At 51.2% G+C, this 27068-nt stretch overlaps 1 protein-coding gene and 1 pseudogene across 1 annotated transcript; both read right to left on the bottom strand.

Moving 5' to 3' along the window:
* Nucleotides 1-790: 790 nt before the first annotated feature.
* On the bottom strand, nucleotides 791-1567 carry LOC142092105 (feather keratin Cos2-3-like; annotated as a pseudogene).
* A 21471-nt stretch (nucleotides 1568-23038) lies between these two features.
* Nucleotides 23039-24275, bottom strand: LOC142092103 (feather keratin Cos1-1/Cos1-3/Cos2-1-like). The gene is made up of 2 exons (XM_075171837.1): nucleotides 24137-24275; nucleotides 23039-23756 (listed from the first exon to the last, which is right to left on the bottom strand). The coding sequence occupies exons 1-2, from the start codon at nucleotides 24203-24205 to the stop codon at nucleotides 23421-23423; spliced, it is 405 nt and encodes a 134-aa protein (XP_075027938.1). The 5' UTR covers nucleotides 24206-24275; the 3' UTR covers nucleotides 23039-23420.
* Between the last annotated feature and the right edge of the window lie 2793 nt (nucleotides 24276-27068).

The following is a 27068-nucleotide window of genomic DNA, read 5'->3' as shown; positions in this document are numbered from 1 at the left end:
ACAGCGGGACCTCCCCGTTATGGTAAAGGATATATTCTCCTGTATTGTAACAATAAATGATTCTGTGCATGCTTATGTGAGAGTCCGTGCAACCATACACCACAACAAAATCCACTGCAGGGAGTCCCACCCTCCGCTTCCTTGAAGCAGACTGTGTGAGGTACCCATCTTGTCTGCCTGTCCCATGTGTGCTGGCCATGGACACTAGATCGGGTAACGGAGGGGAGCAGAGATGAGGCTGTGGACTGTCCCCAGGCATTATTGTGTCTCCATTCCCCACTCCTGCCATCCTTTGGAGCCATCCTCTCACTGATGGCCGTTAGCTGTGGAGCAACCAGTGGTGTCTTCCTCAGCTCCAAGGGCAAGGGCACAAACCAAAATCCACTGCAGGGAGTCCCATCCTCCCCTTCCTCCCCCTTTTTCCCTCAGCAGACTGGAAGAGTTGCCACAGAAGGAAGGAGGACTCGGAGGCCCAGGCTTGAATGCAGCACAACTTTAATGAGTCTAAAGAAGAAAAGGAGGTGGCTCACAGGGAGCACGAGGGGCAGCCACTAAGATGCGGTGGAACTCCTGCAGGGTGTCCTGCCCTGCAGAGGGAGGGAGGCCAAGATGTCCCCACAAGGCTGGCGTTGGGAGGTGGCAACAGGAAAGGTAAGGAAGAGAGAGAAGAGAGTAGAAGAAGGAAACAAAGTCCCAAAGCTCTAAATACAATGCCCTGAAACTCTATCTCCTGTCCAGCACCATGTTCTGAGGTCTTGGAGGTTCTTGCCCAAGGATGTTGCCAGCAGCTCTAGCAGGGCCGACATCTGTTGCCACAGTAGCGGCTGTAAATGCAGGAGAGGTCACAGCACGGAGTGTTGATGGGCACTCCATCACAGCTGAGGATGCTGCCAACAGCAGCAGAGGTGGAGGATCCCACAACAGTGTTCTGTGGGTAGGAGCTGAGGATGGGGCCGGGCAGAGTCACCACGACGGGAGAGGGCTCAATGACAATGATGGAGCTCTGGCACTGCCTGACACAGGGCTCATTGCAGCTGTTGGCCAGCGGGGTCGGGCCACAGGGCTGGCAGGGCTGGCAGGGCTGGCAGGGCTCACAGGGCTGGCACTTCTCGTAACAGGACATGTCTCTGGGTCAGAGGAGCACCTGGGAGAGAGGGCAGGGAGAAGCAGAAAATGAGGACACATGGGGAGCAGCACTGCATCCAATCACAGTGGAGTCAAGGTACCTCCTGGCCCAGCATACGCTGCCCAGCTCAAAGCCCCGGAGACACCTCACTAAGTCCCAGCCTTTCTCTGCGGAAGACCTGCTCTCCCCTTCCCTCTCCCATGAGAAGCAGCTCCCAGCCCTGGGCTAGGACAGCCCCTGTCAGCTGAGACACACAGGGAGGAAAGACCTGGTCTTGAAGGAGGAGGAGAAGAGGCTTCACACTCACCAGACTCCCAAGGAGAAGGAGGCGAGAGAAGTGGATGAGAGAGCAGAGAGCAGGGCTGCCTTTTATAGTAGTCCTGCACTGCCTCAGGCCCAGAAGCACCCTTTGTGGAAGTAACAATTTTCTGACCAGCTCATGTCAAATGCAAAACATCCCAGCTAATGGTATGGGCTGTGTTCTGGTTTCCTGCTTCTGGTTTTCCTACCTGTTCATTTCCTGCCTTATGTCACGTGCTTTCCCATATGAAGGCTTCCGTAAGTGCTGGGATGAGAGGCCCGAGGATTTCCAGGGCAGAAACACATCAGTGCAGGCAGAAGACTCAGCTTAAGTGCTGATGGCATCCCGTGCAGGCAGGTGATGTGCACCTGGGTCATTCCTGTGGGCTTGTTTGTGGCCAAGTTGTCAGGAAATGGGCACCGTTCTCATGCTTCTTGTCCAGATGCCCAAGGACTGTCATGTGAGAGGAGATGCCATATCCTCTTCTCTTGCTCCCTCCATCTCTCTCTGATCGTTGCTCACTGTTACACGTAGGTGGGCTTCTGCTGGGACGGTTTGACACTGCTGCAATGCTAACACTAGTGGTTTCAGGACAATTTTGCTGAGCTCATTTGCCTCATCCCTCTCTGTGCAGCCTCTGTGGCTCCTCAGGCAACACCATGAGCATGTCTGGGGCCCGGTCCTTCCCTGCAGTACTTGAGTCCTGTTCTGCCACTGTGGTCCCCAGCATCTCCTCAGCAGAGTCCACAGTTGCTGCTGTTTTCCTGGTTTAAGGTGAGCATACAGAGTTTTGCATGGTTCCATGCAGGCACGCCTGAGCACACGTGTGTCAGTCTGTACTTGGGTGAGCCTCATCATGAGGGCATGTGCAGGTCGTAGGAGGGGGACTCTGCCCTGGTGTGTCCATGAGCACCGCAGAGTAGCAGGTTGCCCTTGCCAGAAGGAGCCCATCTACAGCTGAATGGTGGAGCCTTTGGCCTGGCAGAGAGGTGCCCAGAGAACTGAACTGCAGTCTCTGCCTCCTGTGCCCTCCCTTTCTTGCTTTATGTACAGGGAGAAAGGCCAAGAAAGCCTGCCCACCTATGCGGGCCATCATCCCTGAATGTATTCCCTTATGATGCAGTGTTGCTGGTGACTGGGATGGGACTAAGGCTCCTCATGTCCCTGACAATGCCAGATGCACTCTAGAGCTCATCAGCCTGGTGCTGAGTGTGGCAGGGGCCAAGACCTTGCACCAAATGGGTATTGGACTAAAGGTACCGGGGTCCAGAGGTTGCTCCACTGTGTGACTAGGATAGTTGGACCAACCCAACTTAGAGGTAGCGTAGCTGAGGGCTGCCCCCTTCCTTTTGTTGGCCTTGCTGGGATCATTGCCTGATGGTGCTGGTGGGAGGCTTCAGCCAGAGCCAACTCCCCTTCCCATGGGAGCAGCTTTCAAGCTTAAGTTCTAGTGCTTGGCCCCGACCTAGTTACATTTCCAGGGGTGACACATTTGTCCCTGTGTCTGGACATGGACCCCACTGATCTCAGTTTGGATCCTGATGTGCGGGTGACTTCCCAGCTTGGCCTGAGATCTACCTCGTCTCTATGAACACACCTGGCCATCACTGGACTTTGTTCAACCCTGATTATTGTCATGAGACCTCATCCTGACCTTGGCTCACTGACGCACTGTTGTTGTTTAACTCCAGCTAGCAGTTAAGAACCCCACAGCCCCTCACTCACTCCCCCCAAGTGGTATGGGTGGACGAATCGGAAGGGTAAAAGTGAGAAGAATCATGGGTTGAGATAAAGACAGTTTAGTAATTAAAAAACAATTGCAAGAGAAAAACGCCACCAAGAAGAAAGGAAAATAAAACCAAGACAAAGAAGTGATGCAAAAGGAAACAGTTGCTCACTACCAACCGACGGGTGCTCAGCCAGTCCCCGAGCAATGACAGCCCCCGCCAACTTCATCCCTCCAGTTTTATTGTGGAGCATGACGTTATACGGTATGGAATATCCCTTTGTTCAGTTGGGGTCAGCTGTGCCAGCTGTGTCTCCTCCCAACTTCTTGTGCACTCCCAGCCTACTCACTGGCAGGGCAGTCTGAGCAACAGAAAAGGCCTTGATGCTGTGCAAGCACTGCTCAGCAACAACAAAAAACCATCCCTGTATTATCAAAACTATTTTCAGCACAAATCCAAAACATAACCCCATAGAAGCTACTATGAAGAAACTTAACTCTGTCCCAGGCAAAACCAGTCCACTCACTGACTTGCCTTTCCAGCTTGACCCCAGACATGTGTAAGACAAGAGCCTGAGCCAGAACACGAGCAGGACAGCCTAAAAGTCTGTGCACACTTGCAGCCCTATGATCTTACTGGGGTTTTGGAGAAAAGCTGGGATAGCTCTCATGTCTGGAGTGTGCAGTGGCTCTGCAAAACAGAAGGCAAGATTGCAACCCTGCCCTCCATAAGAGCAGATTTTTGTCCCCTCAGGGACCTGCCAGGCAGAATCCTTTGGGAAAGTGTCCTGGGGGGTCAAAGAGGCCCAGGGGGGATGTGAAATACAGCAGTTAAGATCTGATGATAATAACGTCAAGGAAATCACCATAACAAGCTCCATCTGGTCCACTTCCTAAAACATCTACCAAGGACATTAGACGGCTGTATTTTTGGAGCATTTATTCCAAATCTTTAAGCGTGATTAATACTACCATTTTTCTTAAGATTATTCAAAGTTACACCTGTCCCTTAATGAAGCCTGGACGGGTTCTTTCTGTTGAAATTGTTATTAATCTCCTTGTGCCTTATACTCTGTTGGACCCACTCTATTGGGTTTATGTGGCAAGGCTGTGGTAGCTGGGGGAAGGAAAGTTGCAGGGGTTGTCTCTGTGAGAAGAATCCAGCGGCTGCCCCCATCATCTGATAGAGTCAGTTCCAGCTGGCTCCAAAACGGACTCACTGCTGCCCAACGCTGAGCCCACTGACAATGCTGGTGGCGCCTCCGAGAAAATATATTTGAGAAAGGGCAAAACACTGTACAGGAAATGAGGAATGAACTAAAAAAAGGATGTGAGAAACAATCCTGCAAACACCAAGGCCGGAGAAGAGGGAGGAGGAGAAGGTGCTCCAGGCAATGGTTCAGAGATTCCCGGGCACCTGTAGGAAAGACCACGGAGGAGCAGATATCCACACTGCAGCCCATGGAGGATCCCACGCCAGATCAGGTGGATATCCCCTGCAGGAGCTGTGGCCTGTGCAGAGCCCATGCTGAAGCAGGCTCCTGGCAGAACTGTGGCCCCTGGAGGACCCACGCTGGAGCAGTTTTATCCGGAACGACTGCAGCCCGTGGACAGGATCCATGCTGGAGCCGATCTTGAAAGACTGCAGCCTAAGGGAAGGGCTCACGCTGGAGGAGAGGAAAAGTGTGAGGAGGAAACAGTGGCAGAAAGGAACTGTTGTGTACTGACCACAACCCCCCATTCCACATCCCACTGTGCTGCTTGGGGGTGGAGGAAGTAGAAGAGCTGTGAATGAAGGAGGGAAGGTGAAAAAAGAGGTGGGGAGGGAGTGAAGGTATTTTAGGGGTTTTTTGGCTGTTTCTCACCATCCTGCTCTACTTTTAGTTGGCAATATGTTAAATGAATCTTCCCCACGTCAAGTCTGATTTACCTCTGACGGTAATTGGTAAGTAATCCCTCTGTCTTTATCTCGAGCAACAACCTTTTTCCCTTTACTTTCTCGTCCCGTCCTGTTGAGGAGGGGGGGAGAGAGAGAGATAGAGAGCAAGCAGCCTGGTGGGTGTCTGGAAGCCAAAGGCTGTTCCCCATGAGCTCTAGGCTCAGTACAGTTCTCCTCTCTTGGCATGGTGGCAGGAGGCCCTTCTGGGCAAGGCTGAGCTCTGGGGAAAGGGCCCTCCGTTCTCCCCTGGCACCCCTATTTCCACTGCAGATCCACAGAGGCTCTTTCTGTGAGGGGTTGGGGGTAGTGGCCTGAGGGAAAAGGGGAAGGTGATGAGAGAGCTTCTGCCATGGAACTGTTCTTCCCCTGCACCCCTGGATGGGATTGCACTTGCCATGAGCTGCAGAGAGCGAGCATGGGCTGTTCTGATCGGTGCTCTCTCTACAGTACCATGGGAGGAACTGTCAGACGCTCATCTGTGTCATCTTGCAGGCCCATGCAAATAACCTGTCTGTCCTGGAGCTGCTCTGTCTGATGGGAGTTGGGGATGTGCAGTCTGCAAGACACCTCAGCCCTGCAAACCTGTGTAACCAACCGCTGGGCTGCACGGAGCACAGTATGGGTGTGACGGAAGAATAGGAGGCTTGCCCTAGCTATCCTTGCCCTTGGGTGCATGCCATGCCCCCTCCTTCTGGAGATGGGTGGGAAGGTGAGGAGGAGGAGGCTCTGGGCTCTAACCAAAGCGATTTCTCCTACCATGCCCTCCTTCCTTCCTCATGGCCATCTTGGGTCTGAGCCGTCTGTCCCAGCACAGCTCCTTCCAGAGCAAGAGGAACTGCCTTGAGTGTTTGTGGGGCTACTGACCTCCCAGGACCTCCTGCAGCACTGGGGTCCTCCCGTGAAGACAGCACAAGTTGGGATCATCATCTGTGAGACCAAGGGGAATATTTCTGGGCAGAGATGCAGCAAGGAAGGGCTGATGGTCACTGGCTGTGCAGGAGCCAGCAGTGCTGTCCTCAGCTCCAAGGGACCGTGATTGAAGGAGGCCCACAGGCAGTGTGTCCTGCCCTCTCATTCCTCTAGGAATCAGAAAGGGTCCACTTGCTCACCCATTTGCTCCTCCCCACCGTATCTTTTTTCTCCCTGTACAGCTTTAGAGAGCACCCAGAGAGGAAAGGACCACACAGAGCCAGAGGCTGGCATGCAGCAGAGTTTAATGAATCTAAAGAGGGAAACAAGATGTCTCCGAGAGGAGGCCACAGTGAAAGGATCTCCATGGGCAGCCAAGAGCCCCACAGAGGGAGAGGGGCAGTCAGGTCCACCCTAAGCTGGCTTTGGTGGGCCTCATGGCCCAGGGGAGCAGAAGACAACTGAGGAAAAGGAGGGGAAGGAGAGAATGGAGGAAGGGAGTGAGAGGCATCGACCACGTTTTCAGAGAGCCCAGCTGGCTCCTTCCAAAGGGCTGACACCCTTAGCAGTAGGAGCAGGGCATACCCAGCCTCTCTCAAAGCAATGACCACAATCTCTGTCGTTCAGTCTGGCATCATCTTCTGGGTTCCCGGGGGTCCTTGTCTGGGCTGTCACAAGCCCCCTTGTCTGGGCTTTAGCAGGGGGGGCACCTTCTGCTGCCACAGTAGCAGCTGGTGATACAGGAGAGGTCACAGCACCCAGAGGTGATGGGCACTCCATCACAGCTGAGGATGCTGCCAATAGCAGCAGAGGTGGAGGATCCCACAACAGTGTTCTGCGGGTAGGAGCTGAGGATGGGGCCGGGCAGGGTCACCACCACGGGGGAGGGCTGGATGACAACGGTGGAGCTCTGGCACTGCCTGACACAGGGCTCATTGCAACTGTTGGCCAGCGGGGTTGGGCAGCAGGGCTGGCAGGGCTCGCAGGGCTGGCAGGGCTGGCACTTGTTGGAGCAGGACATGTCTCGGGGCTGGTGCTGCACCTGGGAGAGAGGGCAGGGAGGAAGCAGAGCACAGGGACACCTGAGGAACAGCCTGCAACCCCACCAAAAGCAAGCCAAGACACCTGCTGGGTGGGGAGGTGGTGGCTGTGCAGGCGGGAACAAGGGCTTCTTTGCCTGAGCCCAGCAGGATCCTTCAGATAGCAGCCAGGCCAAGGATGCTCCTGCCTATTCTGTAGCCAAAAAGCTACCTCAGCCCAGCCTCAGCCTCTTTCCATGACAGACCATCTCTCCTCTGTTCTCTCCCACGACCATGGTCTCAGAACATTAACATAAGACCAAGCAGCAGGTATCAACTAAGGTGTCCTTGAAAGCAAGACCCTGTCCTGGAGGAGGAACTAGATGAGAAAAGGGGTTCCAACTCACCTGGTTCCCAAGGAGAAGGAGGTGACAGGAGGGGTTGAGAGAGTGACCAGTTGAACTGGCTTTTATACTGGCCTCAGGGCCCAAAGGCAGCTTCTGCACAAGCCACAATTTTCCTGCATGCTCCTAATGAATGGAAACATCTCAGGGATGTGTTGCTCTTTCCCTCTATGCTGCCTTTGCATTTCCTCCTTTATGTCATGCCCATTCCATCAGGATGCTTCCTTTGAATGCTGGGATGAGAGGCCCCATGATTTCCGGGACAAGGATGCGTCAGTGCAGGCAGAAGACCCGGACTAATTGCTAGAGGGGTCCAGTGGAGGCAGGTGATGTCCGCGTGGGGCACTCTGGTGGGTGTTTTTTCTGATCCTGCTGACAGGAAGGGCCCCAGCTGCTCCCAGCCCTGCAATCCTTGGCTCATGACCCAAGGGCTCCTGTGAGTGTGTGCCCTGTCCTCCTCTTTCCTTCCCTCCCGGCTCACTCCAACAGTCAGTGGCTGTTCTCTTCCCAGGCAGGCGTGCTGCACTTCAGTTTTTCAACGCTCTTTTTCACCTTAAGCTGACTTCAGGAGGAAGTTGCCAACCTCTAATGAAAGCTATCCCTTCCCATGGCCATGCTTATGACTCCTCGAGCCCAGGATTCATCACTCTGTGGGCTGTGCTGTCCCATCATCCATTCTTGCCTCTAGATTTTATAATAATTTATAATCATTAGTCCAAGCACTTTTTCCTTTTCTTCTTCCTTATCCTCTAACATATTCAACTTCACTGTTCTGGCCTCTGAGTAGTCACAGAGAAGTGCAGGCAGAAGGCATGAAATAAGCTGCTCAGTTAACGTGCTCACTGTTCACTGTGTTTCTTTGACCACAATTGGGGTTGGAGAGCTGGAAGCAGTCTGTGGCTGCAGGGCCTCAGAGAGGAGTTTTTTACATGCTCATCGGCATGACTTCTGGCATAGCCTCATGCCATGAATGGCTCATCTTGCCAGGACCTTACCCCAGGTCAGGAGAGAAAATTGCTAGCCCATTGCTGCCTCTGCCCTGGTCTTCAAAGAACGGGAGAGACTGCTTACCATGGGATCTTCCTCCTAAGTCAGGAGCAGTCAGTTCATCTGGGGACAGACACCTTTCAGCTTCTTGATGTAGCTTGGACCATGCTGAAGGAACCCATGAAGGCAAGGGATGCCTGGTGGCCAATGGCTGAAGGTGAGTCAGCAGTGTGCCCTTGTGGCAAAGCAGACCTACTGCACTCTGAGATGTCTTAACAAAAGCGTAACCAGCAGAGCCAGAGAAGGGATTGTTCTCCTCTATTTGTCACTCATGAGTCCATGCCTGGCATCCTGTGTTCAGTTCGGGGCTCCTCAGTATGTAGGAAAGGTACTGACATGTGGGACCGAGTCCAGTGGAAGTCCCCAAGGCAGTCAGGGGGCTTGAGGACATGATATGCTGAAAGCCTGAGGGAACGGGACCTTAGGAAAAGGAGGTTCAAGAGAGACCTTATGGGTGTCTATGTGCTCCAAGGATGTGGAAAAGATGGAGCCAGGCTCTTCACAAAGTGCACAGTGGTTGGACGAGAGGCAATGGACACAGTTTGGAACCTGGGAAATTCTATTCAGATACTAGAATCTTTTTTTACTTTTTTTTTTTTTGACCTTGAAAATTCTCAAGTACTGGAATGGATTCTCTAGAGATGTTGTGCAGGCTCCGACCTTGGAAATTTTCAGGGTTTGGGCACAGATCTGACCAGCCTGATCTAATGAGACCTGCTCTAATGAGACCTGCTCTGAGCAGAGACTTGGAATAGGTGATCTGCAGAGGTCCTGTCCAACCTAAATTATTCTATGATTTTATGGAAAAAGTGAAAATAGTTTGTTTGGTTTGTTTCTTAAAAGATAGAAGTAAGGAAAGGATAAACACAAAACAAATTTGTTTTGAAGAAACTGAGAATGGAAGGGATATGGTCAAGTGGAAAGGCTGGTTTTGCTTTTGCTTTTGGTTTTGTTTTTGTTTTTTCCAATGAGCTTTAAGAAACTGATTTATGAGATGGAATGGGACAGTGTGGCAGGAAACTTCATTTATTGAATCCTGAGATATCTCCTTTTGGACAGAAGAGGAAGTCCACAGTGCCTGGGGGGCTGAATGGGACAGCTGGTGCTAGCAGAATTTGGTGGTGTTGACCATTGTGTTTGTGAGAGCTGCAGCCTTGGGGTGTGCTGACAGGAGTTTGGGGCTAGACATTGTGCAGGAGCCAGGAGAGGCCAATCCCATCAAGGGCTTGAGGTCGGTGGGAGAGGAGACACAAGCATCAAGGAAGGAGAGACTTCCAAGATCTTGCACAGAACGATGTGCCAGAGAGGCTGGTCTATCCCTCTTTTAGCCCTGTTGTGGTTTAACCTGGCAGGCAGCCAAACACCACAGAGCTGCTCGCTCACTCCCCCCACCCCTGGCAGTGGTATGGGGGAGGAAATTGGAAAAAAAAAAGTAAAATTCGTGGATTAAGGTAAAGACAGTTTAATGGAACAGAAAAGGAAGGGATAATAGTAATAATAATGGTAGAATAGACAAAGTGAATGACACACAATGCAATTGCTCACCACCCATCGACCGATAACCAAGTAGCGATCACTACTTCCTGGATCACGCCTGCTTTTTATATACTGAGCATGACATCATATGGTATGGAATACTCCATTGGCCAGTTGGTTTAGCTGTCCTGGCTATGCTTCCGCCCAGCTTCTTGTGGACCTGGCAGAGCATGGGAAGCAGAAAAGTCCTTGACCAGCAGGGTACTTAGCAACAATTAAAAACATCAGTGTGTTATCAACATTCTTCTCACAGCACTAGGAAGAAATTTAACTCTGTCCCAGCTGAAACAACCTCTCACTTTGGAAAGGCAGAAGTCTTAATCTTTCTGCATTTGCTTTTCCTCTGTTGTGTAGCCTAGGATGGGAGAGTGTTATGGTCCCTTCCTGTCCAGCTGTGGTGCATGGAAGGACAAGCTGCAGCCAGCTCTGCAGTGATGGACTCCTAGAAGACTCCCAAGAGAGAACTGCCTTGTCTGGGTGAGGTTGAGTACATCTTGGAACTGTCCATACCTTGTGGGATCCCCTTTTCTCTCTGAGGGTCTGCAGTGCCCTTATTTCTTAGGAAATAAGGAAAATACAAATGATGCTGCTGCTGCTGCTGCTGAAGATGATGATGATGATGATGATGATGATTATTATTATTATTGCAGATATTTGATGAAAGCTCTTTTAGACTCTAAAGTTGTTGTTGGAGCCTGGTTCCTCTTTGGGGTTGCATGTTTTCCTGCCGGAACAGGACACACAGCCAGATTCTAGAGTCTGCTGCAGAACCGGGTTCCTCATGTATTTCTGGGGATATGGGGGACAGATGTTGTTCTTAGAGGAAGGAAAGGGGAGAAGTGGTAGAAACATAGGGCCCATCTGTTCCCAGAAGAAATAGCAATGTCCCCAGAGAGATGGTGTAAAACCTCAGTGGGGCAAAATTAAAAATCTTAAATGGTCCATCAGGGGTGTGCAGAAGAGCAGGCATTTCTCACTGTGGATGGGAGGACTCCACTGGGATATTGGACCAGGAAAAGACCCTTCCCACCATGGGGAATCCAGAGCCATCATGTTTACTCACTGTAAAGATCTTGGCTGCAGGAGCAACACATGTCGCTGCTGGAGGAGGGAGAACCACAACACAGGCATTTCAGGCATTCTAAGAACAAGCTTTTTCTCCTCCCCATTTCATTCTTTGTTTCCTTTGCAGAGTCATTTCTGGCAGCTCTGCTCTCTTGGAATTATTAGTGGGGGCATGTGGTTTTTTGAGTCTCTCACACATACAGGAGGATTTGTCTCAACATGCACCTTGGGTATTTCATCCTCCTGCCTTCCTGAGGCAACCACTGGGTAAGCATTGGCTTTGACTGTCGGTATGATTCCTCTTCTTCCCAGGGGACCTTCATCTGCACAGCAGTTCTCTGCAGGGAGCTGCTCTTGAATTATGGGCAAATGTTGGGAAACATCAGATCACACGGGTGGTTTTGCACCTGTTTTCTCAAGGTGCTGTAACTGCTTGAAAAGAAAAGATGAGACAGAGAAAAAATACCTCCTCTCCTGATCATCTCAAACACTTTCTCTTGTTTTTTCTCCAGTCCTCCATTTCTTCCTGCTTCTCTCTGATGATCTGTCTGGGCCCAGTGTTTCACAGACATATAATTGCAGAAGCTCTTTTCTATCTCAGCACTACAGAGTTTCTGACCAGGCAATCCAAATGCACAGGACTTTCGAAAGCTGATGCAGGGAAATGAGAGCTCTCTCATCCCACTCACATTCTTAGGGTGTCCCAGTCTCTCTCCTGGCTGGCACGTGTCATGCAGCGTGCCCTGGCTGTGCGTTCCTCCTGCATTTCTGCACTGCAAGGGCTCCCTCCCATGACCTTGGAAACTTCTGAGAGGACAGGGAATGAAGAGTAGGATGAAATGTCATGCAGGAGTTCCCAGGTCCCTCACCCTGCTGGAGGTGTCCTGGAGCCAGCACAGGAGGGCCAGGCACTACAGACTGTTCCCTGGAGACTCCGGGCAGCACAAGAGTGGGGATGGAAGACCTGGCTCTCTCTGGGGGTATCCCTGTGGGATGTAATTGGCATTATTGTGCTGTGGGATCCACGCTGAATTGAAGTCTCAGACCTCCTGCCCAAAGACACCCACCTCCTTGCTGTTTCCATCCATGGGGCTTTTGCTGCAGAGAAAGGCACAGCGAGCCTTCTCCTCCAACACTTTGCATCCCCTCTTGTTTTGCATCTCAGAGCTTTTCCCTGCACAGCCACTGTCCCTTGCTTTCTTCCAGGCACCATGGGGCAGACCACCATCACTCAGCAAGGACAAGTCACAGTAGAGGAGAGAGACACCTTCCAGTCCACCTGTGCCTACCAGACCGCTAACTTTTATGGCTTGTTCTGATACCACTAGAAGAAAGGCCAAGCCCCACAGCTGGCCTCGTATCAAGCATCAGCTGGCCCCAAGCCAGCTGGCGGCCATCTCACCATGTTGCTGAACACCATGGGGAAATACAGCCTCCTGCAGCTGGAGGAAGTCTAAGTCTCCAACAGCGCCTTGTACCTCTGTGCTGTGCAAGACACCCTGGTGCAGGGAGCTTCCTTGGCTGTGCAACAACCCAGGGGAGGGAGGGGATGTGTGTGGGCAAGGCTGAGCTTGGGGGAAGGGGCCCTGAGGTGTCCCCTGGCAGCGCTGCTTCCCTTGTGCACCCAGGGATCTGCAGGCTGAGATCCTTTTCCAGGAGAATGTCAGTGGCTTGAGAGGCAGGAGAAAGTGGTGAAAGAACCCCTGCCCTGGAACTGATTTCCCTGTACACCCCAGGACAGAAGAATATTTGCCATGGGCTGTGCAGAGAGCACTTGTCCATTCTCATCTGTGTGCTCCTCACAACACCAAGAGCTGGAAGGAACCAGTCAGATACTCTCCTGAGCCTTGCAGTCAGTCCCTTGCTAAAAGCTTCTCTTTTTCTCTGCAAAAAAAAGCTTCATTGTGTTCTCTGAGTTTTCCTCAAAACCCCATCAGGGTGCACCTTTCCAGAGTAGGCATTTCTTGAGAAGATAAAGGTGCCAACACACAGTTTCAGCAAGAACTGGATCCCCCAGTCCCAAAGAAAATGGAAATCCCTGAGTGGGGAGGAACACAAGCAATGAACCAAGATTTCCTAGTGCATTTGACAACCCCTGTGAGTTTCCCCGACTCTGCTCAGTTCAGGTTGACCACAGGAGGGCATTCATGCGAAAATCCATCTTGCAGCAGATATATTTTTGCTCAGGTCATTGTGGAGGCTGAATCCAGCAGTGTGGGATGATTTGAGCTCTGGTTGAACTTGCAATTCTCCTTTTGAATCCTTGTAGGTCTGCAAAGGACAAATGTTCATCAGATATTGGTGTTTTCAGCCTGGCAGGATCAGGACACACGTGCACACATCAGGTTTCACTGAACTGGGGAGCTCCTCTGTGCACAGGGACAGGCCTCAGCCAAGCAGGGGTATTTTGCTGACAGATCAGGAGATACGCAGAGGAGAGTGTGGCAGGATCAGGAGCCTTGAACACCACCAGGAGAGTATTGCCTCCCCTGCTCTGCCTGTGTAGGGGCAAGACCCTTCTCCCATCTCTCCTGGGGCTGCTTTTACTTTTGTGTCCCTCCTTCGCACCTCCCCAGACACTTCCCATGCACTCTTGTTTGCCCTTCTCTTGATGCTTCTTGGACTTGAACCTTTAGGGAGAGCTCAGTCTCCCATTGCTCTTGCTGCATCCCCAGCTTTTCCTGCTTCTGCACCTCATCGATGAGGACAGGGGGAGGATCTGGGTCAAGTCTAGTGATAGCATGAGGTCTGCAGCCACAGTGAGTGGTACCAATAGCCCAATCTCAGCCAGGGGCCACCTGCCCTCCTTTGGAGATGTTTTGATGTCTCATCTGATGTCTTCAGGAAGGTGAGCATGAGATCTTACCCCTCCCTGGTGGCCTGGTCATCTTTTCAGGGGTGAAATGATGTTCTGGCACCAGTCTCAGCTCCCATGCAGGCAGCAGCGCTGCAGTGACATGTTCCTGTGGCTGGACCTGGGACAAGCTAGGCTCCCCATGAGCTGCTAACGTTGATATTGGGGCATTAGTCTGTAATGTGTTCATCACAACCACAATTGATAATAGGTGGCATATTGAGTCTCACCAATACAAACTGGGTTGCTCTTGTTTGGAGAGGGAGCACTTTCAAAATTGGATTAATTTCAGTGTCTTGTCTTCCCATTTCCTGCAACTTCAGTCAGGGCAGCCTAAGAGGAACCTGTCATGTTTTTTCCATCTCATGTTTTTATGCATAGCAATAAAATAGAGGAAAACAAAACAAAAGCAAAGTTAAGCATGACACTCTTTCCAGTGTTTGTGGGTGGAGGGGGTCAAGCATACTTCTGTGCTCACTGTAAAAGACAAAACCAGTCCAAGACCATTATTGGCAGTTATCTGCTGGCCTGGTGCAGTGTTTTTGGCCTGGGAGAACTCAAAAGACAGGGCCAAAAAGAAATGCAAGAAACACACAAACTAAGATCCATGGATGTATGGACCAGGTATGACTCGACTGCCAGAACTGAAGTTCACCCACACTTTCTCCAACACACTGCTCTCTGCCATGCTGATCTGTCACCTCTCCCTGACCAAGAAAAATCTTTCTCCCTTTTACTCACTCTTTCAAGATATACCATACCTCTTCTGTAGGTCTCTGTAAAACACGCATAAGGTTTAGTGGTGTGGGCCAGTGGGGCTGTGGCTGCAGAGTCAGAGCTGGGGGCAGGAAACCCTCACACCACCCGGAGGAGTAGGAAAAACATTTTCAAGTACCTGCCACGGGCAAAGCAGTCTCAGCTTGGAGAATTCTATGCAATTTAATTTCCTGCCAATCAACACAAATTTGTGGTCACTGAGGTTGGGGCATTCAAGGGGAGCGAGGGCCCTACTGTGTGGTCTGGCCAGGCTGATTTCTACATCAATCTGTGAGTCGCCTCAGCCCTGCACATCTGTGCAACTGCTGGGCTGTGCAGGGAATTGTTTGGGGGGCGGAGGGTTTATAGGTGACTTGCCCTTGCTATCCTTGCCCTTGGGTGCAGACGATAGCCCATCCTTCTGGGGACAGGGAGGATGATGAGAAGAAGGTCTGGGGCTGTTGTAAAAACTGTTTCCATCCCCACTCCTGCATCTTTTGGGACCATCTTCTGACTGAGCTTCTTTTCCCAGCAAAGGGCTATCCAGAGCATGAGGAACTCCCTTCTGCACAAGCTTCTGAGCTGCTGACCTCTCAGAACCTCCAGCAGCACCAGGCTTCTCGCTGGGGGATAGCAGTACTTGGGCTCCCTGTCTGCAGGACGTGCTCTAAGGCCATGGGGCCGTATCTGAGCAAAGATCATAGAATCATAGCATCATAGAATCATAGAGTAGTTTGGGTTGGAAGGGACCTTTAAAGGTCATCTAGTCCAACCCCCCTGCAATGAGCAGGGACATCTTCAACTAGATCAGGTTGCTCAGAGCCCTATCCAACCTGACCTTGAATATTTCCAGGGATGGGGCATCTACCATGTCTCTGGGCAACCTGTTCCAGTGTTTCACCACCCTCATTGTGAAAAATTTCTTCCTTATACCTAGTCTAAATCTATCCTCTTTTAGTTTAAAACGATTCCTCCCTGTCCTATCGCAACAGGCCCTGCTAAAAAGTTTGTACCCATCTTTTTTACAAGCCCCCTTTAAGTACTGATAGGCCACAATAAGGTCTCCCTGAAGCCTTCTCCAGGCTGAACAACCCCAATTCTCTCAGCCCTTCTTCATAGGAGAGGTGTGCCATCCCTCTGATAATTTTTGTGGCCCTCCTCTGGACTCATTTCAACAGGTCCATGTCTTTCCTGTGCTGAGGGTTCCAGAGCTGGATGCAGTACTGCAGGTGGGGTCTCACCAGAGCAGAGTAAAGGGGCAGAATCACCTCCCTTGACCTGCTGGCCATAGTTTTTTTGATGCAGCCCAGGATATGGTTGCCTTCTGGGCTGTGAGCGAATATTGTCAGCTCATATCCCACTTTTTATCCACCAGTACCTCCAAGTCCTTCTCGGCAGGGCTGCTTTCAATCCCTTCATCCCCCAGCCTGTATTGATACCAGGGGTTGCCCCAACCCAGGTGCAGGACCGTGCACTTGGCTATGTTAAACCTCACAAGGTTCACACGGGCCCACTTTTTGAGCTTGTCCAGGTCCCTCTGGATGGCATCCCATCCCCAGGCATGTCAAATGCACCACTCAGCTTGGTGTCATCTGCAAACTTGCTGAGGATGCACTCGATCCCACTGTCCATGTCATCGATGAAGATATTAAACTGTACTGGTCCCAGTACGGACCCCTGAGGGACACCACTTGTCACTGATCTCCATCTGGACGTTGAGTTGTTGACCACTACCCTCTGGATGTGACAATCCAACCAATTCCTCATCCACCGAACACTCCATGCATCAAATCCATATCTCTCCAATTTAGAGAGAAGGATGTTGTGGGGGACCGGGTCAAAAGCCTGATGCAGGGCCTGATCGCCACTGGCTTAGGAGGAGTTGAGTATGTCTTCCTTAGCTTCAAGAGACAGTGACTGGAAGGAGTGCATTGTCCTGTGTCCCATCCTCCCATTACTCTGGGAATAATGAAAGGTCCGCTTGAGCCCCCACCTTACCCCCCACCACCCAGGACAATGCCTTTCTTCCTTGACAACTCGAGACGACACCAAAAAAGGATTACATGGAGGCAGAAGTTGAAATGCAGAATACTGTAATGACTGTGAAGAGGGAAATGAGATCACTTCCAGAGGAGAGGGCCAGAGCAGGGAGAGCACTAGCAGCTGTCAAAAGTCTGCACCCATTGCCCACAGTGGAGATCCCACAGGCCATCCATCTGCCTGCTACATGGAGGAAGAGTGGTCAGCAGATCCCCCAGTTTGGCTCTGGGGGTCTTACAGCCCAGAAGACAAGAAAGAGATGGGAGAGAGTGGAAGGCAAGGAAGTTAGACTTTGGCCATGTGTCGTGGTTTAACCTGGCAGGCAGCCAAATACCACTCAGCCGCTCACTTACTCCCCCCACCCCCCCAGTGGGACGGGGAGAGAATCGGAAGGGTAAGAGTGAGAAAAACTCGTGGGTTGAGATAAAGACAGTTTAATAGAACAGAAAAGAGAAAATAATGATAATAAATAATGATAGAACATACAAAATGAGTGATGCACAATGCAATTGCTCACCACCCGCGCTGACCGATAACCAAGTAGCGATCGGTACTTCCTGGATCACGCCTACCATTCATATACTGAGCATGATGTCACATGGTATGGAATACCCCATTAGCCATCTGGGCTGGCTGTCCTGATTACGTTCCCTCCCATCTCGTGTACCTAGCTCAGTCAGTAGGCATGGGAGATGTCCTTGGATTAGGAGGGCACTTAGCAACAACTGAAAACATCTCTGTGTTATCAACATTCTTCTCATACTAAATCCAAAACACAGCACTAGGAAGAAATTTAACTCTATCCCAGCCGAAACCGGGACACCATGTTTTCAGAAAGGCCCAGCTGCCCTTCTTTGGAAGGGCAGCACTGGATGCTCAGCCTCTCTCAAATCAATGGCCAGAAGCTCTGTCCTCAGTCCAGAATCTAGGTCTGGATTCCTGGATTCCTTGTCTGGGCTGTCACAAGTGGCTTTAGCAAGGGGGATACCTTCTGCCACAGTAATGGCTGGAAATGCCAGAGACGTCACAGCACCCAGAGGTGATGGGCACTCCATCACAGCTGAGGATGCTGCCAACAGCAGCGGAGGTGGAGGATCCCACAACGGTGTTCTGTGGGTAGGAGCTGAGGATGGGGCCAGGCAGGGCCGCCACCACGGGGGAGGGCTCGATGACAACAGTGGAGTTCTGGCACTGCCTGACACAGGGCTCATTGCAGCTGTTGGCCAGTGGGGTCGAGCCACAGGGTCGGCACAGCAGGCATTGGTCGTAGCAAGACATTCTGTAAGGGTCTGGAGGTGCACCTGGGAGAGAGGGTCAGGAAGAATCAGAACGCAGGCACAGGTAAGGACCATCCCACCATAAGTCTGTCACCCTGCCATGAGTGTTTCAAAGGCACCTGCTGAGCCAGGAGGTAGAAACTGGGCAGTGAGGCCAAAGGGTTTCTTGGCCTCATCCTGACACAGTACTGCAAAGTGTTGCCAGGCCCAAAGAGGCTGCTGCCTATTTCTTCAATGAAGAGCCTCCTCAGTCAAATTCTGCATACTTTCTGAGTCAGACCTTTGTCCTTCTTCCCTCTCCCATGACAAGCAACACCATGACCCAGCATAGGATGGAGGAGCACGCATCTCATGAACAGGAAAAGGTTGTGGGGAAAAGGCTTCAGACTCACCTCGTTTGCAAGGAGAAAGAGACAAGAGGAGTGGACGAGATAGCGAGGATTTGAGCTGCCTTTTATGGTGGTCCTGACCTGCCCCAGACCGAGACGTAGCTTCTACGGAAGGTGCAATTTTCTAAGGTTCTCATGATGAATGGAAAACATCCCAGCTAATGACATGGGCTGGGTGGTTGTTTTCCGCAACACTACTCATTCATTTCCTGGCTTATCCCATACCCATTCCCTCACAGAGGCTTCATCTGAGTGCTGGGATTGAGAGGCTCCAGGATTTATGGGGCAGGAATGTGAAGTGCAGAAGACTCAGCTCAAGTGCGGGATGGGTGCAGTGCAGGGAAATGATTTTGGCCTGGGGCACACTGGTGGGGTTGCCTGTGGCCGCCTTGACAGGAAAGGGCCCAGCTTCTCCCAGCCCTACAATCCTTGGCTGGTCACCCATGGGCTTTCCTTGCGTGAGGACATGCTGTGTCTTTCTCTTTCCCTCTCTCGCTCCCTTCCAGCACAATGAGGATGTTTCCTTGTGGAGGCTGCCTGCTGCAATCCTGAGGGAGCCTTTGAGAGTCCATTTTGGTCCCCACCCTCAAATACAGAAGGGTCGGAGGAAGCATCAGTCCACCTCATGGCTTCCATGGAGCACATCAGGAAATGGGACTGGCTGATCCAGAGGTTTGGAGCTAAACAATATCTAGAAGGATACAGAGTTATTAATTTACATCAGGCATTGCTCACAACATGAAACTTGTTGAAACTTGTAACCTGACAGGCAGAAAGATGTCATTTTGAGGCTTGAACATAGTAAGAAAAACCCCGCGATATGCCAAATGACAAAATCTTGTTTTAAATTCTCTGGGGAAAATTTGGACAGAGATCCAACCTACTCAACATCAACATTGTAAGACAACCAGATGAGTTCTGTGGTTACCTCTTTTCTCTAGCTTATGAGACGTCCTCTTGTGTTTTTATTGATGAGGATGCAGCTACTGTCTCATGGAACCACATCAAAAGGTACATGACCCTGGAGTACAATACTAACATTTCTATAGCTCGCTTCACAGCAGCACATGCACACCTAGAGCTTTACAGTCTCTCAGGTGCCCTGCAAGACCATTGCCTTTATCTTGACACAGCCTCTGTGATATCTGTGAGTCATCCAGGGAACTGGGACCCTCCTGCTCAGTAAGTTGACAGGCAAGTGTCTGCCAGATGAGCATATCATGGAATTTGTGTCACCAGGCCCTAAATCCTAGTTTCTTGCACTCTGGAGAAGTGTAATTTAGAGGTTAAAGGCATCACTCTAAATGCAACGCACAGCAGAAAGATCAATTTTGAGGCACTGAGGGATCTCATGTTGGATTACAGTGTAAATCTAGACAGTGACAACCCTAAGAAGATGATGATAGAGCAGCGCTGTATCACCAGGAACAAGCAAAAGTGGGCAATAGAAACCAAGGCCCTTTTGGAAGATGCAGATGGTGATCTATGACAAAAGAATACTAACTAAAAATGTAAAATCCTCCTTTATGGCTTTTGATCACGGGCATGCACTGGAAGCAGCCCTCTTCGGCTATCCTGGAAGGGCATAACAACTGTGGGAAAAGTTATTTTGTAAAAAGTCTCTTGGAGAATCACAGAATGGTTGAGGCTGGAAGGGACCACCAGAAGTGACCTCGTCCAACCATCCTTCTGAAGCAGGGTCACCTGGAGCAGGTTGCCCAGAACTATATGCTGGTGGCTCTTGAATATCTCCAAGGAGGGAGACTCCACAACCTCTCTGGGCAACCTGTTCCAGTGCACAGTCACCCTTACAGTAAAAAAGTGTTTCCTGATGTTTCTGACCAGCCTCCTGTGTTTCAGCCTGTGCCCATTGCCTTTGGTCCTGTCATTTGGCACCACTGAGAAGAGTCGTCTTTGCACCTTCCCTGTCTTCTTTGCACTTTCCCTTCAGTTATTTTTATATATAATGTCTTGGGTTTACTTTTGGTAGTGGAGGAGGTTCCAGGGGTGGCTTCTATGAGAAGATGACAGAAGCTGCCCCTATGTCAGAACTATGCCAGTTCCAGCTGGCTCCAAGACAGACCCAACACTGGCCAAAGCTGAGCCAACCAGCCACGTTGGTAGTGCTTCTCTGATAACATATTTAAGAAGAGGTAAAAAGCTGCTGTGCAACAAGCAGCTGGGAGAGAGGAGTGAGAATATGTGAGAGAAAACAACTCTGCAGACACCAAGGTCAGTGAAGAAGGAGGGGGAGGTGGCATGGGAGCTTCAGGCAGTGGAGCAGAGATTCCCCTGCAGCCCATGGTGAAGACCATAGTGACACAGGTTGTCTCCCTGCAGCCCATGGAGGTCCAGAGTGGAGCAGATATCCACCCTGCAGCCTGTGGAGGACCCCATGATGGAGGAGGGATGGATGTGTCCTGAAGGAAGCTGTGACCTCATGGAAAGCTGGAACAGGTTCCTGGAAGAAACTGTGGTCCTGTGGAGGGGAGCCCATGCTGGAGCAGGTTTTGTAGCAGAACCTGTGGCACCCTGGGGGACCCAAGCTGGAGCAGTCTGTTGCTGAAAGAATGCACTCTATGGAAAGGACCCATGCTGGAGCAGTTCGTGAAGAACTGCAGCTTGTGGGATGGACCCACGTTAGAGAAGTTTGTGAAGGGCTGTCTCCCATGGGTGGAACCCCATGCTGGAGCTTCGGAAAAGCATGAAGAGGAAGGAGCGGCAGAGACAACATGTGATGAACTGACTGCAACACCCATTCCCCCACCCCCTGCGCCACTCGAGGGGAGGAGGTAGAGAAATCGGGAACGAAGTTGCGCCCAGGAAGAAGGGAGGGGTGGGGAGAATGTGGTTTTAGATTTATTCTTATTTTTCATTATCCTGCTGTGATTTTGATTGGCAATAAATTAAATTAATTTCCCCAAGTTGAGTCTGTTTTGTGTGTGGAAGTAATTGCTGATTTCCTTGTCCTTATCTCGACCTATGAACCTTTCATCATATTTTCTCTCCCTGTCCAGTTGAGGAGGGGGAGTGATAGAGTATATTGGTGGGCACCTGGCAGCCAGGCAAGGTCATCCCACCACACATTGGTAAAATCCCCCCTGAGCCTTCTCCTCTCTAGAGTAACCAGTTCCAGTTCTGTCAGCCTTACCTCATAGGAGAGACGCTCCAGGCCCTTAATTATCTTTGTGACTTTTCATTGGACTCTTCCAACTACATCCATATCTCCCTTGTACTAAGGAGCCCAGAACTGGAATGAGTACTGCAGGTGTCACGTCACCAGTGCTGAGTAGAGGGAAAGGATCACCTCCCTCTACATACTGGTAACACTCCTCTTAATGTAGCCCAGGTCAGCGATAGCTTTCTTTGAGAAAAGGGCATATTTCTGCCTCATGATCAACTTGGTGTCCATCAGGACAACCCAGGTCATTTTCTGCAAAACTGCTTTCCAGCTGAGCAGCCGCCAGCACAAAGGAATGACCCTGTCCTCCATCCTGGTCCTGTGGCTTGGGCAGTGTGTGGGGTGTCTGTGAGGGCAAAGTGCCCACACCACAGGGCCCCAGAGTCTGCAGTTGTGGGAAGGACCTGGCCTGTGTGTGGGGAGCAGGGCTCTGGGAATGCTGAAGGAGCATGGTGCCTGCGGGAAGGCACTCCAATGTCTGCTCTATGGTTGGGCTGCTGCATGCCCTGTGCCATTCAGGGACAGCTCACGGATCCTGCTGAGTGCAGAATCAAACCCCACTGTCAGTGCCATGTCTCCGAGGAGCTGGGCGTATCTCCTCTCACACAGCACTTTTCCAGACCAGAGTTGCGTTGTGGCACTTGTGGGCCTGTAGGGTTCCTGGGCCTCAGGAAAGCTGTGCTTGAGGAAGACAAGGCAGCACAGAGCAGTGTTGCATGTTTGGGCACCAGTCACTGTCCTGGGCCTGCCTTCACTCCAGGGGGTGACAGGGGACTCCAGCATGTGGCCTGCTGTAGCTGATACCAATACTAACTTGTCAACACCTCAGCCATCAGGTTGGAAATGGAAACAGGTGGGCCATGGCAGATGCTGTGCTGAAGGGTGATAGGGCTGCATGGGGAAGCTGTCCCTGCAGCCCATTGGCAAGAGTGCTGGCCATGGCCCCTAGATCGGGTGATGGAGGGGAGGGACAGGTGGAGGAGGGACTGTGGGCCATCCCCAAGGCTATTTACCCATTCCCAATTCCAGCCATCCTTTGGCAATGTCTTTTTCTGAGTCTCCTTGCCCAGTACACCTCCAGCCAGAGCAAGAGGAGCACTCTTCCCCAAGAGCCTGTGGGACTGCTGACCTCCCCGGGACCTCCCACACGCCCACAGTTCCTCTCTTGAGGACAGCAGCTGTCAGGATTCCTCTTCACATGATGTGCTGCAGGGCCAAGGGGGTATTTCTGAGCAGAGTTGCAGCAAGGCAAGGACTGATGGCCATTGGCTGTGTCGTGACTCGGGTTGTCTTCCTCAGCTTCAAAAAGCAGTGCCTGAAAGAGGACTTGCTGCAATGTGTCCCACCCTCCAATACCTCTAGGAGTGATGAAGGGTTCCCCTGTGCCCCCACCTCATTCCCCTCCAAAGCAATGGTTATCTTCATCAGCAGTCAGGATGCAGACAGAAAGACCACCTAAGGGACACAGGCAGGGTTGCAGCAAATTTTTAATGAGTCTCAAGAGGGAAATGAGGTCACTCCAAGGGTGGGGAGGAGCAGGAGCAGCCAAGAATCTGTTCCCCTTTTCCTGTGGCAGAGTTCCCACAGGGCATCTGTTGACCTGCCCATAAAAGAGAGACAGGGTAGCAGGTCACTCCAGGCTGTTTTCTGAGCTCCTCACAGCAGGTTTTGAGGGGAGCACAAGACAACAAAGAAAAGAGAAAAAGAGTAACTAGAAGACAGAAAAGGTAGACATTGGCCATGTTTGCAGAGACCCCAGGTTGGCCTCTTCCAGTCTGCCAGTTTGATCCTCAGTCCAGCATCACGTTCGGAGTTCCTGGGGGTCCTTATCCGAGGCCATTGCCAGCATCTTTAGCAGGGGGGGCATCTGCTGCCACAGTAGCGGCTGGTAATGCAGGAGAGGTCACAGCACCCAGAGGTGATGGGCACTCCATCACAGCTGAGGATGCTGCCAACAGCAGCAGAGGTGGAGGATCCCACAACAGTGTTCTGCGGGTAGGAGCTGAGGATGGGGCCGGGCAGGGTCACCACCACGGGAGAGGGCTCGATAACGACGGTGGAGTTCTGGCACTGCCTGACACAGGGCTCATTGCAGCTGTTGGCCAGCGGGGTCGGGCCGCAGGGCTGGCAGGGCAGGCACGGCTGGCACTGGTTGTAGCAGGACATGTTGTGGGGCCTGAGGTGCACCTGGGAGAGAGGGCAGGGAGGAAGCAAAACATGGGGATGCATGAGGTGCAGCCTATCACCACACCATGAGGGAGCCAAAGAACATGCAGGGCTGGGAGGTGGAGGCTGTGCAAAGATGTACAAGGGCTTCTTGAGCTCATCCTGACAGGGCCAAAAAGAGCCATCATCTCCTATGCGGTTACTCATTAGTCCCTGAGTCCAGAAGCCACCTCAGTACAGTCCCAGCCTCCCTCCATGCCTAACCTCCTCCCCACTTCCCTCTCTCCTAACAAGCAGCCCCATGATCTGGCATAGAAGAAAGCTGGTGTCAGCTGAGAGGTCCACTGAAGTGAGACCTCCTTTTCGAGAAAGCGGAGAAGGAGAAGGGGCTTCAGACTCACCTGGTTCCCTCGGAGAAGGAGGCAAGAGAAGTGGATGAGCGAGTGAGGAGTTGGGCTGGCTTTTATCATGGACCTCTACTGCCCCAGGCTGCCAGAGGCATCCCTTGGAGAGGTGCTTATTTCCTGACAAGCTCATCGTGAATGCAAAACATCCCAGCTAATGCTATGGGCTGTGTTTTGGTTTCCTGAATCGCTGCCTTTTCATTTCCTGCTTTATGCCAGGCACATTCCCCAGTGGAGGCATCTTTTGTGTGACAGGATGAGAGGCCCAAGCATTTCTGCTGCAAAACATGTCAGTGTGGGCAGAGGACTCATCTCACATGCTGGAGGAGTCCAGGAAAGGCAAATGATGTCAGGCTGCGTCACTCCTCTGGGGCTTTTTGTGGCCCTGTTGGCAAGAAGTGGATCAGCTCCTGGGTTTGATCTTATCCTGCCTAACAATGATCCCAGGAAAATTCTGCTAGCCCGTTTTGCCTCCTCCTTTTCTGCACCAGGGAGAGGGGTGTGGACCCTTGTTCTTCCCCAGAGTGTTCTAGCCCTGCCGCAGTCGTCCCCAGGTATCCACAGCAGAGTTCACAGTTGGTTGTGTTCCTACGTGTGTTCCTGTCTTGTGTGCACTTTTGTGCAGCTGGGTTTGTGTGAATGCACATGGGTGCAAAAATTTGTGCATGATTCCATGCTTATGGGCATGAGTGTGTGTGTGTGTGAGGGATTGTTCTGCTCATGGCAGCAGCACTCTCCACTGCTCTGTCAATGAGCTCCACAGAGCAGCCAGAGTCAGAAGGAGCCTGAGTGCAGCTGAACAACAACAGAACAAACCTAGCAGAGAATTGTCCTCAGCACAGGCACTGAAATGCAATATTCTGTATCTTCAGTCCTCCTTTTCCTACTCCTCCAAAGCTCACACTCTGCTGCTGCTGATTCCAGGCCCCAAGAAGGACTGTTTCACACCAGTTTGGATCCTTAGTTTTATTCAGTGTAAACAATATTGGGAATGCCTCAGCATGGCTGGCAGTCCCCACGGCTGTTCTCCAGGCCAGGACACAGTTCTGCCCAGATCTAGGGAGTTTAAAAGGATGGGTTTTGCTTTATGGACAGGGAGAAAGGCTGAGAATTCCTGCCAACCTCATTCAGGCTATGTGGATCTGCTTCCACTGCAGTGTCAGTGTTGTCTGGTGTGAGACACGGCCCTGCCTCGTGTTCAAGTCAATGTCAGATGTACCTGTGCAACCCATCAGCCTGGTGGTGTGTCAGGCAGGGGCTGAGACCTTGGACCTAACAGGTACTGAACTAAAGGAACATGGCATAGGGAAAAGACTGAAGTGCTCTACTGGTATTTGGCCTCAGTTTTTACTGGTATGGCTTCTCCTCAAACCCATCGCATACCTGAGCCTCCCAGTAGACTCTCTGGGAATGAAGCAGCACCCACAGCAGAAGAAAGAAGTAAGGAGCTCTTACTGCCATTTGGACATAGATAAATCCTTGGGACCAGCTGGGATACATCCAAGGGTGTTCAAGGAATTGGCTGATCAGTCTCCACTCAGTCCCTGAAAAGAAGCTCTCAGAAGCCTTTTCTAAACTCATGAAAGACAATAAAGTGACTGGAAGCAGCTCACATGGGTTTACTGAGGGCAAATCATGCCTGACTGACCTCATTGCTCTCTATGAGGAGGTGAGTGGCACTGTGGAGTGGGTGTGGTATGTCTTGATTTTAGCAAGACTTTTGACTCTCTCTTCTATAGTATGTTACTTACCAAACAAGTGAGATATGGCTAGATAGGTGGACAAGAAGGGGGACAGAAAATTAGCTGACTTGTTGAGCTCAGGGAGTTGTGATCAGTGGCGCAAAGTCCAGCTGCAGCCAATAACCACAGTATGAATTCTCAGGGGTCAATACTGGGAGCAACAACATTTAATATTTTCATTAATGACCTGAATGGTGGGAAGGAGTGCACTCTCAGCAAGTTTGTGGAGGACCCCTAATTGTGGGGAGTTGTCAATACAATATAGGGCAGGGGTGCTAGTCAGAGGGATCTGGGCAGGTTGGAGAAATGGGCTAACAAGAACCACAAAAAGTACAACAAGAGCAAGTACGAACCACCCCATGCACCAGTACGAACCACCTAGCAGCAGGCTAGGAAGCAGCTCAGCAGAAAAAGATGTGAGGTTCTAGTGGGCACCCAGCTGAACATGAGCCAACAATGTGCCCTTGCAGCAAAGAAGGTACACTGCATCCTGAGCTGTATTAGCATGTAGCCAGCAAGTCCAGGGAAGTGATCTTGCTCCTCTGTTTGGGACTTGTGAGACTGTATCATCTAGTGCAGTGCACCAAGTTTGGAGCTCCCCAGTCCAGGAAGGATATTGCTTAACAGGCGTGAGTCTTGAGGAGGCCACCAAGACGGTCAGGTAGCCAGACTCATGATGTGCAAGGAGAGGATGTGAGATCTGGGTCTGCTCATCTTGGAGAAAAGAAGGCTAAGGGAAGATATACTTGCTGCTTACTACCACTTCACTGGAGGATACGGAGAAGATTGAGATAGACTCTGAAGATAAACCATGATTAGAGTAGGGCCAATGGACACAAGTGTAATAATGGGTAATTCTGATTAGATACCAGGGAAAAAACTTTTTCCATGAAAGTGGTGAAGTGCTGGAGTACATTGTGCAGAGACATTATGGGATCTCTGTCATTGGAAGTGTTCAGAACTTGCCTGAGTAATCTGTTCTATTGAGACCCTCTCTGAACACAGGGTTGGACTAGGTGGCTGCTGAAGGCCCCTTCTCCACTCTGTTATCCCTCAGAGTGTTTCTCAGATGACCTCTGGCAGGAACAGTTCAACATTCATGCGGCAACCTGCACAGTCACCGCATATCATCCTCGGCGGGATGCCTGTGACAGATCACTGTTTCAATACAATGCCCAGCTTGCCCC

This window comes from Calonectris borealis, chromosome 22, assembly GCF_964195595.1.
Source record: "Calonectris borealis chromosome 22, bCalBor7.hap1.2, whole genome shotgun sequence".
Taxonomy (NCBI): Eukaryota; Metazoa; Chordata; class Aves; order Procellariiformes; family Procellariidae; genus Calonectris; species Calonectris borealis.
The sequence above is the reverse complement of the archived record's forward strand: the minus strand, read 5'-3'. Positions and strand labels throughout refer to the sequence as shown.